At 49.0% G+C, this 18532-nt stretch overlaps 3 protein-coding genes across 4 annotated transcripts in view; 1 reads left to right on the top strand and 2 right to left on the bottom strand.

Moving 5' to 3' along the window:
- Window positions 1–3292, bottom strand: part of LOC311329144 (3'-5' RNA helicase YTHDC2-like) — a gene marked incomplete at its 3' end in the record, with an annotated part of 26084 nt that extends 22792 nt beyond the window's left edge. The window contains exons 1-5 of the mRNA XM_084463020.1: window positions 3134–3292; window positions 2961–3051; window positions 2231–2427; window positions 1522–1724; window positions 749–915 (exon numbers count right to left, since the gene is read on the bottom strand). Coding sequence (XP_084319146.1) covers window positions 749–915; window positions 1522–1724; window positions 2231–2427; window positions 2961–3051; window positions 3134–3290 — 815 coding nt within the window. The 5' untranslated portion in view covers window positions 3291–3292. The remainder of the gene's footprint in view (window positions 1–748; window positions 916–1521; window positions 1725–2230; window positions 2428–2960; window positions 3052–3133) is intronic.
- A 2615-nt stretch (window positions 3293–5907) lies between these two features.
- Window positions 5908–15242, top strand: LOC311329151 (epoxide hydrolase 1-like). Of its 2 annotated transcripts, XM_084463023.1 has the most exons (5): window positions 13894–13993; window positions 14115–14329; window positions 14565–14673; window positions 14795–14920; window positions 15014–15242. In XM_084463023.1, the coding sequence occupies exons 2-5, from the start codon at window positions 14140–14142 to the stop codon at window positions 15213–15215; spliced, it is 627 nt and encodes a 208-aa protein (XP_084319149.1). In that variant the 5' UTR covers window positions 13894–13993; window positions 14115–14139; the 3' UTR covers window positions 15216–15242. The 2 variants fall into 2 exon arrangements, with proteins under 2 accessions (XP_084319150.1, XP_084319149.1); XM_084463024.1 differs by lacking the exons at window positions 14565–14673; window positions 14795–14920; window positions 15014–15242 and adding exons at window positions 5908–6129; window positions 11858–12069 and having other exon boundaries at window positions 13722–13993; window positions 14115–14195.
- Window positions 15243–15445: 203 nt separating this feature from the next.
- On the bottom strand, window positions 15446–18386 carry LOC311329143 (MAD2L1-binding protein-like; the record flags this gene model as incomplete). Its single annotated transcript, XM_084463019.1, has 3 exons — window positions 15446–16311; window positions 16440–16705; window positions 18299–18386. 3 exons carry the CDS (start codon window positions 18384–18386, stop codon window positions 15778–15780), a joined length of 888 nt encoding a protein of 295 aa, XP_084319145.1. The 3' UTR covers window positions 15446–15777.
- Between the last annotated feature and the right edge of the window lie 146 nt (window positions 18387–18532).

Below are 18532 nucleotides of genomic sequence, written 5' to 3'. Positions count from 1 at the left end.
GTTAGGACCTGTTAACCAGAGTTAGGACCTGCTAACCAGAGTTAGGACCTGTTAACCAGAGTTAGGACCTGCTAACCAGAGTTAGGACCTGTTAACCAGAGTTATGACCTGTTAACCAGAGTTAGGACCTGTTAACCAGAGTTAGGACCTGCTACCCAGAGTTATGACCTGCTACCCAGAGTTATGACCTGCTACCCAGAGTTATAACCTGCTACCCAGAGTTATGACCTGCTACCCAGAGTTATGACCTGTTAACCAGAGTTATGACCTGCTAACCAGAGTTATGACCTGTTAACCAGAGTTATGACCTGTTAACCAGAGTTATGACCTGTTAACCAGAGTTAGGACCTGCTACCCAGAGTTATGACCTGCTACCCAGAGTTATGACCTGCTAACCAGAGTTAGGACCTGTTAACCAGAGTTATGACCTGCTAACCAGAGTTAGGACCTGCTACCCAGAGTTATGACCTGCTAACCAGAGTTAGGACCTGTTAACCAGAGTTATGACCTGCTAACCAGAGTTATAACCTGCTAACCAGAGTTAGAACCTGTTAACCAGAGTTAGGACCTGTTAACCAGAGTTATGACCTAATCTCCAGAGTTAGGACCTGTTAACCAGAGTTATGACCTGCTAACCAGAGTTATGACCTAATCTCCAGAGTTAGGACCTGTTAACCAGAGTTAGGACCTAATCTCCAGAGTTATGACCTAATCTCCAGAGTTAGGACCTAATCTCCAGGTTTATGACCTGCTCTCCAGGCGTATCTGGTAGCCGATGGTCTGGCCGATGCTTTCCCCCCGCTCCGCCGCCACCCTCTCCGCCACGGCGATGGCCGCCAGGCGCCTGGGCTGGGTGCAGTAGATGCGACACGGGGTCCTGGTCTCACTGCAGTCGTCCAGGAGGAACTGGGCAATCTGGGACACAAACAGCAACAACGCTTTCCGCTTAGATTAGGACTGATACATTTAACGTACTGTCGGTAGGGCGTTTTCTAGAGCATTTCCGTGGATGAGACTGAAGGAGGTCATTAAGGCTGTGAACTCCTAAACAAACACGTGATCAGCTGATATCATCAACAAACACACGTGATCAGCTGACATCATCAACAAACACATGTGATCAGCTGACATCATCAACAAGTACAGCTCATCTCAGCTGTCCCCCGCCGTTGGACCCTAACCCTAACCCTAACCCTCTCTGACAATCTGAGGGCATCACAGACTTTGGGTTCTTTTAACAGTGGTCTAAATACCTACTTATTTAGAAAAGTTTTTTTGTATGTAATGTGTAGCCTATATATTTTATTTATATATTAATTTGTGTCTCTGTTTTCTTAATGACTTCAGAATTGTCTCAGCACTAATAATCGTTTTCACCATTAAAAGTGCTTTATAAATAAAATGAATGATTGATTATGTTATTATCATCTACAACAAAAGTCTCTCTCCTATCCTTTTTCCAGATGCTGCAGCCAGGACCTCTGTGTGGGTCTAACTCTGCGGAGAGCGAGGTGGACTCGCCTGGGTGGTCTTTCCCGAGCCCGTCTCGCCCACCACCAGGACCACGCGGTTGTCCTTGATGACCTGGACGATCTCCTGCTGGCGCTCGTACACGGGCAGCGAGCGGCGGAAGAAGTCTGTCTCGGCCAGCCCCCTCCGCTGGGGCACCTGGGGGATGCCGTTGTTGAGACGCCCGCTGGTCCGGTTCTTATCACGGCTGTTCTCTGAGGGGAGGGAGGGAGGGAGGGAGAGAGGGAGAGAGGGAGAGAGAGAGAGAGAGAGAGAGAGAGAGAGGGAGAGGGAGAGAGAGAGAGAGAGAGAGAGAGAGAGAGAGAGAGAAAGAGAGAGGGGAAGAAAGAGAGAAAGATAGATAGAGAGAGAGAGAGAGATAGAGAGAGAGAGAGAGATAGAGAGAGACAGTTAAGCCTGTTTGCATGGGTTAGGCTTGTGTCCTTCAAGTGTCACGACCATAATGATTGTAAGCAGAATAAACTGGATCCTAAAGCACCTGTTGTAGACTCAGTATACACACACTCACTCACTCACTCACTCACTCAACCACTCACCCACTCACTCACCCACTCACTCACTCACTCACTCACACACTCACTCACTCACTCACTCACTCACTCACACACTCACTCACTCACTCACTCACTCACTCACTCACTCACTCACTCACTCACTCACTCACTCACTCACTCACTCACTCACTCACTCACTCACTCACCAGCCTCCATAGCCACAGACAAGCCCCTCTCTGCGTGCGGCAGCAGCTCTGTGCGCTCCTTGTTGGTGAGGGGGAACGTCTGCAGCAGGCTGCGCACCACATGCTGGGAATTCTGGGAGAGGTTGAAGGTCATGAGGGCCTGGGGCGTCTCCAGGCCGGTCTTCTTCCTGATGGTGAGGCTGCGACTGGAGCCTTTGCTGGAGTTTAAAATACATCATGTTTACTGCGTGTTATTAATTAACTACGATGATGATGGATGCCGTCGGTGCATACAGTGAGTCAGTTCTGCAGACGTTTCTTCCTGTTCAGGGGAAGTGAAACTGATTGGATGTCCCCCCCCAGTCGACCAACCCCGGGAATAAGTCTGCCAGCCTTCATAGAGGCTACAGGCTCGGATTCTGTGAATGAGTACGAGTCTCACTGGGTCACCAGAAACCAAAGTCCACAAACTCAAGCCCACAACAATGACCTCTTCAAAAGACACATTTTCCTCAGCTGTGGTCCCAGAGCCTGGCCCAAGGTAATCCTGAAGAGCTTATGTAACTGAGGGAAACTTGGAGTAGCTGGTGAAACTCACTCCTCAAAGGAGCGCTGACAGTCCCTCCAAGCGGGAGACCCGGGTTCTAACCCTGCTCTGGGCACGCCGGAACAGATGGGTGGATAGATGGGTGGATAGATGGGTGGATAGATGGGTGGATAGATGGGTGGATAGATGGGTGGATACACTTACCCTCTGCTTTTAGATATGTACCCCAGGGACTGGGCCACACGGTGAATGAACGCCCTCTCAGTGCTGGACAAGGAGGAGGGAAACTCCATTTCTGTGAAATCCAATGTAACGGGTGGGTTAGTTAGACACTGTGATTAAACACCACGGATCACAAGTGTATGACTGTCTCTTACCTTTCTGCTCACTATATTGGAATCTCTCCAGAGCGATGTTGACAGCAATCTTGACCTCTTCATCGATGCGAATGTCTTTCAGCCCTTTGCCCCTGCCCTGCCCGGCCCCAGACTGCCTGGACGGGCCCTTAGCTGGCTTAGGAGACGGACGTGACATGATGCCCTACAAGACAAGAGAACTGTAACCAAGTGTCAAGAGCAATGATAGCTCGTTTACCCTCATAACTAGGGTTAGGGTTAACCTAACCTAACCCTAACCCTAACCTAACCCTAACCCTAACCCTAACCTAACCCTAACCCTAACCTAACCCTAACCCTAGCACTAGTGATCTGATGCGTTGAGTTCTGCCAAGTCTCTGCTGAGCTGAGCTGGTTAGCTAACGTCAGATAGTTAACAGCAGACTATGACAAGTTCATAAGTTTACCTATTGCAAATTAGCGTAACGCGTTAACTAACCTTAGCTAACTAACTAACGTGACCGTTAAAGACTGCAGATACGCAGCAGTAACGTAGCTCCCTAGGTAGGGTTAGGGTTAGGGTTAGCTCCCCGGCTAGCTAGCTAGGCTAGTTCACATTAGAGACACGGAAGCCAAACGTTTCATTCTAATTCATTAATTCTCAAGCTAGCTGGTTAACTGTACGAGCTGGTTGACGATGTCATTCACTAAAAACGTGTATTTTCGAACTAAGGTGGTGGTGATACCTTTCACCACCCAAATCAGATCCCCTGCAGCTTCTGTCACGAAGTGCAACTACTGCAGCGGATGGGTTCACATCCCAAACGTCACGACGAGGGGTGCGTCTCAATAGAGTAGCCTTGGCTCCTTGTCTTTCTGTCTATAGATGCACACTCAAGTAAACAGGACTCATCGTAGGCTCGTTTTGCATGACATGATATCTCTCTCTGAATGTATTATTACAGATTCAACCCGACCAGGGTTCAGAGAACCGGTTTCCCGTCTGATCAGTACAGGTATAGGGTAGGCTATAGCCTACAGGTCTGTCAAAGTGCGTCCAAGGTTAGGACTCCGTTACTTCGGATAATGGAGTGTGAACATCAATTCGAGGTCCAGGCAATCAGAAAACACACACACACACACACACACACACACACACACAGACCAAAACCATTAGATTATCGGCTAAAATATATTTAATTGCCTATCTAATCTAATAGGCTATAATTGTAATCTAATGTAGGCTACAGAAATGTTATCAGTTACCCACATGGCAAGCTCTTCTGGGAATAGTGCGCTTTTTAATAGCTTTTTCATCAACTAAAATTCGAAACTGGGCAAGCAGACCCTAACCCTAACCCTAATACATCCATGGTCTAACCCCAACCCTAAACCTAGCCTTAACCCAGCCCTATACCTAAGCCTAACCTTAACCCTAAACCTAACCCAAAGCCTAACTTGAACCCGAACCCTAAACGGCCTCTGCGTTTATGGGAACTTGCCTAATACCAAAAAGTTTCTTCCAAATGCGCAGTGTGCAGCCCCGGTACTCCGCCCTCATCATGACGGGCTCTCTCCCCTCCCCTACCCCAGCCCTCAGCCATCATCATGACGGGCTCTCTCCCCTCCCCTACCCCAGCCCTCAGCCATCATCATGACGGGCTCTCTCCCCTCCCCTACCCCAGCCCTCATCATGACGGGCTCTCTCCCCTCCCCTACCCCAGCCCTCAGCCCTCATCATGACGGGCTCTCTCCCCTCCCCTACCCCAGCCCTCATCATGACGGGCTCTCTCCCCTCCCCTACCCCAGCCCTCATCATGACGGGCTCTCTCCCCTCCCCTACCCCAGCCCTCAGCCCTCATCATGACGGGCTCTCTCCCCTACCCCAGCCCTCAGCCCTCATCATGACGGGCTCTCTCCCCTCCCCTACCCCAGCCCTCAGCCCTCATCATGACGGGCTCTCTCCCCTCCCCTACCCCCTCAGCCCTCATCATGACGGGCTCTCTCCCCTCCCCTACCCCCTCATCCCTCATCATGACGGGCTCTCTCCCCTCCCCTACCCCAGCCCTCAGCCCTCATCATGACGGGCTCTCTCCCCTCCCCTACCCCAGCCCTCATCATGACGGGCTCTCTCCCCTCCCCTACCCCAGCCCTCATCATGACGGGCTCTCTCCCCTCCCCTACCCCAGCCCTCAGCCCTCATCATGACGGGCTCTCTCCCCTCCCCTACCCCTACCCCTACCCCAGCCCTCATCATGACGGGCTCTCTCCCCTCCCCTACCCCAGCCCTCATCATGACGGGCTCTCTCCCCTCCCCTACCCCAGCCCTCATCATGACGGGCTCTCTCCCCTCCCCTACCCCAGCCCTCATCATGACGGGCTCTCTCCCCTCCCCTACCCCAGCCCTCATCATGACGGGCTCTCTCCCCTCCCCTACCCCAGCCCTCAGCCCTCATCATGACGGGCTCTCTCCCCTCCCCTACCCCAGCCCTCATCATGACGGGCTCTCTCCCCTCCCCTACCCCAGCCCTCATCATGACGGGCTCTCTCCCCTCCCCTACCCCAGCCCTCAGCCCTCATCATGACGGGCTCTCTCCCCTCCCCTACCCCCTCAGCCCTCATCATGACGGGCTCTCTCCCCTCCCCTACCCCAGCCCTCAGCCCTCATCATGACGGGCTCTCTCCCCTCCCCTACCCGACTACCAGCGCTCGCTTTTGGGCTGACTTTTTATGACACACGCTGTAACCCTTTTCGAAGTGAAAGACAAAAGCTCGGCGAGCATATAGGCCTATTGTCTACTGGTGATAACTAAAGTTGCATTGCTACAATGCTGGACTAGTAGCCTCCTTTCTACTTGTGGGAAAGCGGAGAGTTTGAGGGGTAAATAGTTCAGCTGGTTTGGGGAGATCATGGCGGCGGCAGCAGCGGGGGAGGTGAGTGTGAGCAGCGGCAGCAGCGACACCAGCACGGCCGAGGAGGAGAGGGTCAGACGGCTGTTCCAGACGTGCGACGGGGACGGCGATGGATACATCAACAGGTAGACGAGTTATCATAACACCGTCGGGTAAAGAAGAGGTCAGTCAGTTCACTCATGAAGTGAAAGTGTGCCAGATATATGCATTCGCGAACTGCAAATATATTCGAGAATCCAGTTGTTTTCTCTGGCTTGTAATGTGAGCGATGTTGCCCAGACGTCCCTAGCGAAGTTTGGAGGTTTCCCAGACTAGTACAACTTCTACTGCATGCTTCTTCTGTCCATTAGGACTGATGTTTCATCTGGTGTGGACTAGGATGGAAATTGATACACGGGATTAAAAAACAACTGTGTCGTGTCAGGTCATAATAAATGGGAATTGACTAGCCTAGGGCGTATCGGCTCATGTGTCAGTTGTGATCTAGTTTAACTCATGTTCTCTAACTTTGCATCTTCACGTTCTTCTCATATCATGTAACCGAGTGAAACGTGGGGTAGCTGGTGAAACCCACTCCTCAAAGGAGCGCTGACGGTCCCTCCAAGAGGGACACCCATATACCCCTCTCCAAGAGGGACACCCATATACCCCTCTCCAAGAGGGACACCCATATACCCCTCTCCAAGAGGGACACCCATATACCCCTCTCCAAGAGGGACACCCATATACCCCTCTCCAAGAGGGACACCCATATACCCCTCTCCAAGAGGGACACCCATATACCCCTCCAGACCCGTTTCCAGAATGAAATGCCAGGGGGGGCATTCAATATGTTAGGGGGGGCACACACAAATTGTTTAGGTGCTTTTAAGCCCGTTTTAAGTCGTTTTTCAGCCAGATTTAGAGGGATATCTAATTTCTCATTGTTATTCTAAGTTCTCACCAAAACCTACCTCTGTGTGTTTTTGACATAAGTCTATATCTATCTATCAATCTATCTATCTATCTATCTATCTATCTATCTATCTATCTATCTATCTATCTGTCTGTCTGTCTGTCTGTCTGTCTGTCTGTCTGTCTACCTACCTTACCATTACCATATCTTTGGAATGTCTCCTCACTGCTCAGAATTCATCAAAACTGTCAAAATAAGTTGATTGCTGTTATATGGAGAATATGCAAAATATGCAAAAACATTTTTAAACCTTTTTAAATAAAAATAACACTAAACCTATCAAGTCCATCATAAGTGATTCAAAGTAGGCCTACTGTACATGCAAAAGGGCATCCCTGTTGTGCAAACAAATAAACAAGTTTTCCCCAAAAGAAAATTGCAGCTTATGAAACTAGCTTCTTCAGCCTTATTTGACGAGTCACTTAACCAGCCAACTCTCCTCTCCAGATAGGTGGGGTGACCTGAGAACCTAAACCCTGGGTGGATAATTGTCTTGGTAAAGTTAAAACACGTTAAAAACGATTGTAATTACTAAAATGTTTTTATCAAGACAACTAAGCCCTGGCGTCTGGTGGGTCCTAGAACCGGTTAAGTCAGGACCAGCGAAGCAAGCGCGCAGCGCGCACAATTTTGGGAGGGATGCGCTTTCAAAGCATGCCCTGATGGGAGGTTTCACAGCACCAGAAGGGCGCTGAGCAGTGGCGTTTTTATATGCAAAAAACATACAGAAACAACCAAGCTTTTAGGGACACACTAAATAAACTACAGAGCCATTATATGACAACAATGGCCAAGCACCACGAAGAGGAATGACAGAACGATAAAATACACCCCCTTAGGGCACAGCACTCAATAGCCTACTCCCTCACTAATCAGTGTTTAGGCTACTACTAGCCTACTAGGCCTTAGCCCACCGCTCCAGGAAGCAAAGTTAACGCTCTCGAGTGCCGATTAAATCTAGGCAAAGCAAAACGCACAGCCATAACAACTGGTAATTAATCACAAAAGACCTACCTTATATCGTAACCCAAACTCGTTTAATCCACTTCATTTTGTAATCAATTTTCAACAAATAGCCTACTCAAGATCTCCGTTTTCAATGTTCATTGATGCTGCCAGTAGCTATATAGCTAAAGTGGGTAACGTGATTGACCAATAGGTGATGTGAATGACGGGAAAGTCAAGTTGTTGCATCGTTTTACCTGGCCTACAATGTTAAGTGAATAACGAGCTAGTAAGACCGGTCAACGGACCGTAACGTGGACTGTATTTTCATGAGGACTGTAGGGGGCAACGGAGCACTACCAAAATGCTAAACACGGATGAAAATGAAGCGATATGGCAGAATACAAGATGCATTTAACACAGAAAGTCTGAAAGTCGATTTTCGTGCCTTCTTTCAATGGAAGAAAGCGCACAAATCAAGTTTTATTTGTATTTGTATGGGTAGCCTAAGCCAAGTAGCAATCACCACTACTTCTGAATCTTCTGACATCCACTAATAATTCATCCCATGTATGCAAGTTTTTGCACTAGTATGTCGTTAACATTACCAAAAATAACCGCACGGAATGAATGATCTGCCCTACTCTGCCTGGGATTGGCTAATATGGTGCCTTCCTTGGTTGAGATTGGTCAGGTTTTAGTGGTCAGTTCGATTGGTTAAAGTATATCAGGGTAAGCCAATCAGATGCAGAATAGCCCGGGGTCATTCCGTCATCACAGAGATTTATGGTGCGTTCCAGGCAACCCGTAACTTTTCCGACCTCCTACACGTGAAAATGCTCTGGAATGGCAGTCAAACCCGTAACTTCCCACCCGTGAACTCGTACAGATGTAGGAGGTAGGAAAAACACGAGTTACGGGTTGCCTGGAACGCGCCATTAGTACGTCTTTCGCGTTTCGTTCAGGGCGGGCCCAGCTGATTCAGTGGGTGGGCCAGGCCCCCAAATGCCCACCCATGGAGACGGGACTGTACCCCTCTCCAAGAGGGACACCCATATTGACTCACAAGCGGGAGAGCCTGTTGAACGTGGGATCCAGCCCTTAACATGGGTCAAGCGGTAGAACACAACGCAGACGAGAGGACGACGGTTACACACGCATATCCATGACACCAGAGTCCTTGAAACGGATAGTACCACCACAGACATGTTTTTACCCCATTACCAGCAATGTCTAATCAGTACCTCTAAACTGGCATAGATCATAGTTGAATCTACATGCTGCATACAGATGGTGTGTAACACACACACACACACACACACACACACACACACACACACACACACACACACACACACACACTGCCACCCTCGCCAGTTCAGAGCAAGTTGGCCTGACCCTAGTCTAGCAGGACCTAGGCTGGCCTGACCCTAGTCTAGCAGGACCTAGGCTGGCCTGACCCTAGTCTAGCAGGACCTAGGCTGGCCTGACCCTAGTCTAGCAGGAACTAGACTGGCCTAACCCTAGTCTAGCAGGACCTAGGCTGTCCTGACCCTAGTCTAGCAGGAACTAGGCTGGCCTGACCCTAGTCTAGCAGGACCTAGGCTGGCCTGACCCTAGTCTAGCAGGACCTAGGCTGGCCTGACCCTAGTCTAGCAGGACCTAGGCTGTCCTGACCCTAGTCTAGCAGGACCTAGGCTGGCCTGACCCTAGTCTAGCAGGAACTAGGCTGGCCTGACCCTAGTCTAGCAGGAACTAGGCTGGCCTGACCCTAGTCTAGCAGGAACTAGGCCAGTTCACAGTCGCAGCACAGGAAACTGAACAGCCCACTTCCTGATAACACGTCTGTCAGATACTTGTTCGTCTCTAGTAAACAGTGTCTCATAAACGGAGTCCCAGCTTATGTAGCACTATCCCGAGTCCTCTCAGCGGCTGGCTGTAATTATAAGGTAATGAACTCCAACGTGTTGAAGGTTATTTCTTGGCAGTAAAGCTCTTTGGCTTTGGGCTGTACACATACTTGACAAAGTAGTCTAAGATGAAATTAAAACATCCAGGGGCCTTTTTGGGAGAGTTTCTACCAACACTAATGCATCAGGCTCTAGGCATGTGTCTCTTTTATCATCATCATCATCATCATCTTCATCCGCTTATCCAGGGTCGGGTCGCGGAGGCAGCAGCTCCAGCAGGGGGCCCCAGACATCCCTTTCCCTAGCAGCATCAACCAGCTCTGCCTGGGGAATCTTTAGCCGCTCACAGGCCAGTGCGGAGATGTAGTCCCGCCACCTAGTCCTGGGTCTACCCCGCGGCCTCCTCCCAGCCGGACACGCCTGGAACACCTCCCTAGGGAGGCGCCCAGGAGGCATCCTCACTAGATGCCCGAACCACCTCAACTGGCTCCTTTCGACGCAAAGGAGCAGCGGCTCTACTCCGAGTCTCTCCCGGATGACTGAACTTCTCACCCGATCTCTCAGGGAGACCCCAGCCACCCTCCAGAGAAAACTCATTTCGGCCGCTTGTATCCGTGATCTCGTTCTTTCGGTCATGACCCATCCTTCATGACCATAGGTGAGGGTGGGGACGAAGATAGACCGGTAGATCGAGAGCTTTGCCTTTTGGCTCAGCTCTCTTTTCGTCACAACAGTGCGGTAAAGCGACTGCAGAACCGCACCAGCTGCTCCAATTCTACGGCCAAACTCCCTCTCCATGGTTCCCTCACTCGTGAACAAGACCCCCAGATACTTGAACTCCTTCACTTGGGGTAAGGACTCATTTCCTACTCGGAGCGGACAGGCCACCGGTTTCCTGCTGAGAACCATGGCCTCAGATTTAGAAGTGCTTATTCTCATCCCAGCCGCTTCACACTCAGTTGCGAACCTATCCAGAGAGTGCTGGAGGTCGCAGGCAGCTGATGCCATCAGGACCACATCATCTGCAAAAAGCAGTGACGTGATCCCCAGCTCACCGAACTGCAAACCCTCCTCCCCCCGGCTACGCCTCGATATCCTGTCCATGAAAATCACAAACAGGATTGGTGACAAAGCGCAGCCCTGGCGGAGGCCAACACCCACCGGAAAGGAAGACGACTTACTGCCGAGGACCCGGACACAGCTCTCGCTCTGGGTGTACAGGGATTGGATGGCCCTAAGTAGGGACCCCCTTACCCCATACTCCCGCATAACCCTCCACAAGACCTCTCGAGGGACCCGGTCGTAAGCCTTCTCCAAGTCCACAAAACACATGTAGACAGGTTGGGCAAACTCCCAAGCCCCCTCCAAGATCCTTGCGAGAGTGAAGAGCTGGTTCCTCTCTTTTATCAGAGGAAACCAATTCTGTCTTCATTCTGAGAGGGGAAGTTGTCCTGCACACAACGAGAGCTGTCGTTACATCTTCTGAGGCATGACACGGAGAGACCGAGAGCATCAGAACTGAAATAACACAGTCTCCAGCTCCAGGGGCTGATGCAGCACTCTGGGTTGTGAATAGAGTGGGAGTTGTGAATGGACTGGGGCTTGGGATCAAATTCCCAGAAAGAGGAATATATTTGGCCGTCTTACTGTACTTATTGTTACACTTTGGGAGATTACATGATCCTGATCTGACAGTAAATCTTTGAATTGGTAAAAGTGTGGCTTTTAAAAAGGGGCAATTATCACTGACAGTGCGCTCAAAAGATGAATGTCTTCCTCAGCATGTTAGGAACTAACACTATAATATAAAACTATTGATATTGAAAAGCCATCCTTTTCTCTCCTCTTGATAACAAAACCTCTTTCTCTCACATACACACACACACCTATTCATGCTCTCTCTCTCTCTCTCTCTCAAAAAACACACACACACTCTCTCTCTCTCTCTCTCTCTCTCTTTCTCTGTCTGAAGTACAAGTGTTTTATTTATCAAATGCACAGTATAACACACTCTGAACTCTCTCTCTCTGACCCTGGCGTCAGGAACGACCTGTTGATGGTGTGTCGGCAGCTGAACATGGAGGAGTCGGTGGCGGAGATCATGGGCCAGCTGGGCGCTGACGAGCGAGGGCGGATCTCGTTCGAGGACTTCACGCGCTGCCGCATGCAGCTGGTCCACGAGATCCGCCAGGAGGAGGGCGGGCTCCCGGGCCACCGCATCACCTCCTGGCCAACCAGCAGCGAGAACAGCCTGGGTGAGTGCCGGGGGCGTCGGCCAATCAGATTTTGGTAAATGTGTAGTATTATTTATAGTCATGGTGTTATTATTCACCATATTCATTTGCTAGGCCTTATAATGACCATCCTCAGTTTGACAAGTACTCAACAACAGCAGCCCTCGCCATTCTGCAGGCGTCTGATAGCCTTCCCTAACCCTAACCCTAACCCTAACCCTAACCCTAACCCTAACCCTAACCCCAGCCCTCGCCATACTGCAGGCGTCTGAGAGCCTTCCCTAACCCTAACCCTAACCCTAACCCTAACCCTAACCCCAGCCCTCGCCATACTGCAGGCGTCTGAGAGCCTTCACTAACCCTAACCCTAACCCCAGCCCTCGCCATTCTGCAGGCGTCTGAGAGCCTTCACTAACCCTAACCCTAACCCTAACCCTAACCCTAACCCCAGCCCTCGCCATACTGCAGGCGTCTGAGAGCCTTCCCTAACCCTAACCCCAGCCCTCGCCATTCTGCAGGCGTCTGAGAGCCTTCCCTAACCCTAACCCTAACCCCAGCCCTCGCCATTCTGCAGGCGTCTGAGAGCCTTTCCTCATAGGGGAGATACAGCCTGATGCTCAGACTCAATATTCAGTCTGAACAGGCTCCCATTGCAGACGTTTAGCCAGATGGGCGTTGCTGAAGAGGAAGTCCTCAGAGATTATTTCATCATCTAACCAATCACATTGCGCAGTTTAATTCTGTCATCACATTCAAAGGACACTGATTGGCCTGGTTGGAATTCCATCCGAGAAATCACTCTGCATGGACGAGAGCTTTTCCAGACCCTGAAGTGTGTGTAACTCAGGCTGGAGCCCGGCCAGGCATCTAATGATCGACACCCAACAACTACATGTAAACAGTCGCTGTCAGCTGCAGTCATTAGCAGCTACAGAAACAACCAGTACCAAACTGTCAACATGAAACAACTACTTGATAATTCTTCTGACTGAGTCTACAGTTTGGGCAGTTAAGTTGTATCAGTGTTGTCTGTGTCTTTATTTTATCTTTTAAAATGTATTTTATATTTTATTAATAATTTAATGTGTACAGGTTTGTACTTTGCAGATCATGTAGCTAAAAATAGGCTCTTGTTTTTTGTTTTTTAGCTAGAATCTCACCATGTCTGTGCTGCTACCCTCAGTAACCTTCTTTTTAATTGGCTGCGGTGTCGAGCATCAGCCAGTGTGCGTTATTGTGTAATTAAATGAGCCCAGTCAGAAGCAGTGACCAGGAATGCTTAGATACCTTCAGACCCAGTCACAAACATGCTCCATTTATAGACGCTAACACCGTTAGCCTAACTTCAGACACTTTAAACTGCAGTAGCAGATTGGTGGAGCTGATGTTCCATTTGGCTTGTGAAGTCATGATTCATGCGATAGTACTCGCAGTTTTAACTGGAATGCCTCATGACATGTTTTCTCCGCTCGTGAACTCGTACCACTCGACCCTACCTCCAGTTCTGGAAGTCGTGAGCAAGATGTGTAACTAAGTGAAACTTTAGTAATACTGTTTTATTAGCATTTCTGTCTTATTTGTGTCTCATTAAATCAGTCATACACACAGTATTCCCCAGCTGTTATCTTGAGTAGGTAATGTTGTTGATGTAGGGGCCGTGTCTCCTGCTGTAGGTGCCTTGTCGGGGGCCAGGGAGAGCTGGGAGTATGACTCCGGGGCTAGGGACCTCCAGAGTCCAGACATCCACAACCAGCAGCCACAGCAGTCCCTGCTCCTCCAGAAGCTCCTGGAGCAGCCCGGGGCCATGCTGGAGCAGCAGGCCGCCCTCCACAAGCTGCTGGCACAGACCAACGCCCGCGTGGCCCCCCTGGGAGGCAGCTACCTGGAGCTGGCGTGCACATTGTGCAGAATTGCTGAGAGCTAAGCCTACCATCACAAATATGTGGTAAAGCATATTATTTTGAATATGATTTGCTGAAATAGAATAGCTCTTATCATCAAATATAGTGTGACAAGAACCAAACAACAAGCATGTTAACAGTTTTGCTGTTTTTTTCTTTTGTGAGATGTGTGAGGGGTCTGCATCTGAACATGTTGTTTGGGCCCCGGAGGGGATTGGGAATACTGTTCTCCATCATGTTTGGCCGCCACCTTCCCTTCCTGGTGGGGTTCACCAAGGAGGACGTTCGCAGACTATTCCCTTTCATGGAAAAGAACGTGTATGAGATCCTGAGGGAGACAGGCTACATGCACATCCAGGCCACCAAACCAGACACAACAGGTTTGAGAACATAATCACCAGGATGTGCCTGTTTCCTGAAATGGGGATCAATATGTGATCCTCTCCCACTGAAATAAATATAATAATAATAATTCAGTTTATTTATAAAGCACCTTTCATTATGAAACAATCTCAAAAGTGCTGATATGAAGAATGCTCTATAAATATGAATTAAAATTCCAAGGTAATGACAGAGTACAGAGGTGTGATAGTGATGCCAGTGTGCCCCCTGCAGGTTGTGGTGTGAATGACTCTCCGGTGGGCCTAGCTGCCTACATCCTGGAGAAGTTCTCCACCTGGACTGACTTTAAGAACAGGGACTTGGAGGATGGGGGACTGGAAAGGTAAATGGGGGGAGTTAAGTCAAGTAATTTCTTCGCACCATAAGCGGGGGGGGGGGGGGGGGGGGGGGATCTACATGTTCTGTTCAGTTATGCACCAATCATAGCTTTCATGTTATTCTAGGAAATTCAGCCTGGATGACCTCCTGACCAACATCATGATCTATTGGACCACAGGCTGCATTGTACCCTCTATGCGTTTCTACAAAGAAAACCTTAAGACCAACATTGAGGACAGATTAGATTCCAGGTGTGTGCATGGAGCCTTGATCATTAACTCTGCCTATAGATCACTTTTGAGGAGCCTTGAGGACAAGGGCTAACATGTCTTTTCTGTTCCTAGGACTGGGGTGTTTGTGCCGACAGGACTGGCGGCCTTCCCCAACGAGCTGGTCCACTGTCCTCCACCGTGGGCCAAACTCAGATACAGAAACATCTACTCATACTCCTACATGCCTCGCGGCGGCCACTTCGCTGCCTTTGAGGAACCACAGCTGCTTGCAGATGACCTGCTCCAGTTCGTTAAGAAAGTGGAAAAGATATAAAGCTTATTACTGTAATTAATGAGTGATTCAGCACTCCTGTTGCTAAAGATGTGATTTATTAAAGTAGTCTTCATAAAATGAGTCAATGATGCATTATGAAGACCTTTTTAATCAGTAACTACAATTAATCAATTGTCAATCAATAAGTCAAAGTCAAAAAGTCGCAAGGTCTGTCAGAGAGCAAGACGCTGGAGAATAGAGATTAGTTGAGACGTACAAATCTACGCCTACAAAAGCAAAATCAACATATATGCAATAGAGGTAAACCTGATGTTGGGAGCATCCATGAAAGGAGCAAAATGCCATTAAGCTAATTTACAATACAACAAAGCACCCTTTCATTACTGCACTTCAACTAAAAGTAGTGCTAAGACAACACATCATTCAATAAAATCTGGAGCATGCTAGCCATTTACCAGGACAACAGCCTATAAAAACACTGCACAGGCTTACAGACACAGAGATTCTTGAAAGTGTCCATGTTTTCCCTTTGCCAGTGCACTCTGTCTGAACAGCTATAATCTCAAACTACTACAGCTGTGCGGTTTCTAACCCTGGAGGGTCACTTGCTGCTGAAGCCCTTGATGGCCATAGGGGTCTGGAACCACACATAATCCTCCCAGGCTGATGCCTCTGTTGGAGGGGCCGCAGAGCAGCCAGGGTCTGAAGACAGGGCGATGACCTGGCTCTTAACCTTTGTGGGCACCCTGAAGTTCAGTTTAGGCCGGAACCAGCCAACACCACAATCCCTGTGGGCCAGAACCATGACTGTGGTGGCCATGAGACAGACAGGTGTGGTATCGGACATCAGGTCAGCCACAAATAGAGTCCGGAACAGTTGCCGCAAGCAGGAGGAGACCCGTAGGCTGTGGTCTCCCCCGGCAGCTAGTATTACGGCCTCCATGTTGACCTCATACAGCTCCTTGGGGAGTACAACGGAGCCGCCCAGCAGAAGCAGTACACGAGGCACCAGGCTGAGGGAGAACAGCACCTCCAGCTGATGCAACACCTCCTCCAGCTCCTGCAGCGTCCGCTCACACTTCCTCCAGTCCAAGCCTGCTGACTGCACTGGCCTCCGAATCACAAAGTCCTTACCCTAGACAGGGGAAATACATAAGCCTGGGTCAAATCATAACTCATATCTAGTAAGCTATATAGTACAGGGCAACATTGTTGTTATGATCTGGGAGCCTTGGTTGAGGATGCATCCCTCCACTCACTCACCTGCCCTGCAGCTTGCTGACTTTTCTGGGAGTACAGCAGCTGGTCATAGGTCATTGGCAGTTGCTGTCTCTGGTACAGGACACACTTGAGGATCTCGCTGACAAAACGGCAGCAGCCCTCCTGTGTCACGGAGCCAGGGAAGACCACGTCCACTCGACCTTCCTCCCGGGCCCTTCGCACAGCCTCGGCATTGTCAGCAACGTCCGCCTGCCGACCGGGAGTCAGAGGGGGGTTTGCGCTTGCCTCTTCGTGTGGAGCATCAGTGGCTATAAAAAGTGAGCAATGAGGTTGAGAAATCTGCCATTGTTAGAGCAGAAATATGACTTGTGACTTAAGCTTTAGCAATGCCAATCGATCTACGTTAGTTAGCTAGCTAGGCAGCTTAGACTACGGCCGAATGGAGCGTCAATGGCTATAACAAGTGAACAATAAAGTTTTGAAATGTGCCATAGAGCAGAAATTGTACTTGTGATTTCTGCGTTAGCAATACCAATTGATCTACGGTTAGTTAGCTAGTGGAAGAGGCTACGTTAACAGCCACTCTGAGGCGACGTCACAAAAACTGTAAATGTATAAAACCAGACAACGTTTGGTGACAATTTCGCTTACTTCGTAGCTCAAAGTGTCCTCTCAACAATTCCGGTTTTCAAATCTAGCGGCGTTGTGTCGGTTTTAAACTAGGTTTCTAATTTTGACGATAGCGCTGCAATTTGGAATCCTGGAGGGGGGCTGCGTTAACGCCCATCCCACCAACTCCTATGGACAGTAACGTTGGTACAGTAATATGGAATTATCATACAATGACGAGGCATCACCAAGCAATATTTTCAGAGAGACACTTCACAAAAGTGATGATTTGTGATCATTTGTATATAACTAAACATGCACATAAGCAGAAAATATGAAGGTAGACTGTCTATGATATGTAATTGTAGGAGAGTCGGTTACTTTTCCATTGCAGTTTAAAATGTCGCTACCACAAGCCCAGCCCGGCGTTACGACTACCCCTCCCGAGTACGGGCGTTAAAACAACCCTATACTCTAGCTCAGTGGTTCTTAACCTGGGTTCGATCGAACCCCAGGGGTTCGGTGAGTCAGTCTCAGGGGTTCGGCGGAGGTCAAGACACACACCCGACTCATATGATTCGTGATGACACGCCCCGCTTGGCCATCATTGGCAACAGCAGAAGTCACACTGATTTGCAGTAAATATTCATTATTATGTTTTTGTTTTTGTGTGAAAATCATGTTTTGATGGTTTTGTTCTTTGAACACAGTGATGTTGATGCACGGTTCATTTTGTGCACCAGTAAAATATATACCTATGTTTTGAATTTGAAAAAATCATATTTTATTTTTCCAATTAAGAAGGGTTCGGTGAATGCGCATATGAAACTGGTGGGGTTCAGTACCTCCAACAAGGTTAAGAACCACTAGACAGCTTAGACTTCGGCCAAATTAAGGTGTTGATGGACCTAACGTACCAATAGCTGGACCGATGATTGCGGCACTAACGTTAGTTGTGATAGCGTGGGTGTCATTTTCCTTGTCTTGCGAGGCCAATTCAATATGCGATAAATTCTCATTTAAATCAAGAACGTCGGCGTTTATAGAGTTGCTTGTTATTTCCTGATTTGAGAGTTGTCCGTGGTCAAGGGTTCCTGTGATGGCAGGTTCGTTTGAGACTGCTGCATGAGCTAACGTTAGCAGCACGCTAACGTTACATTTTGTATTAGAGAGAGAGGGTGTGATGATTTCGGCTTCATCTTGCGAAGTTGGCAGACACGTTTCCCTTCGTCCATTTCTAAATTCATCTGTGAAGCTGTTCTTTAATAAACCTAACACGGGCACATAATTACTTCTCGAGTCTTCCGCCATCTCTGAAATGAACTTTTGAAAACCAGATTGCATGATGGGACACGGAGGAAGTCGCAGGTTGACTACCATGGCCGCGTTCCAAATCGTTCCATACTAAACTCGTCTAATCACTTTGAACATATCATGTTTTGAAAAAGGTTGAAACCACGAAGTGGCAATCTTATATAGGTATAAAAAAACATACAAATAAATTGGACAAAGACAAAAAACAAAGA

Source organism: Borostomias antarcticus (genome assembly GCF_949987555.1).
Source record: "Borostomias antarcticus genome assembly, contig: scaffold_60, whole genome shotgun sequence".
Classification (NCBI taxonomy): Eukaryota; Metazoa; Chordata; class Actinopteri; order Stomiiformes; family Stomiidae; genus Borostomias; species Borostomias antarcticus.
The sequence above is the reverse complement of the archived record's forward strand: the minus strand, read 5'-3'. Positions and strand labels throughout refer to the sequence as shown.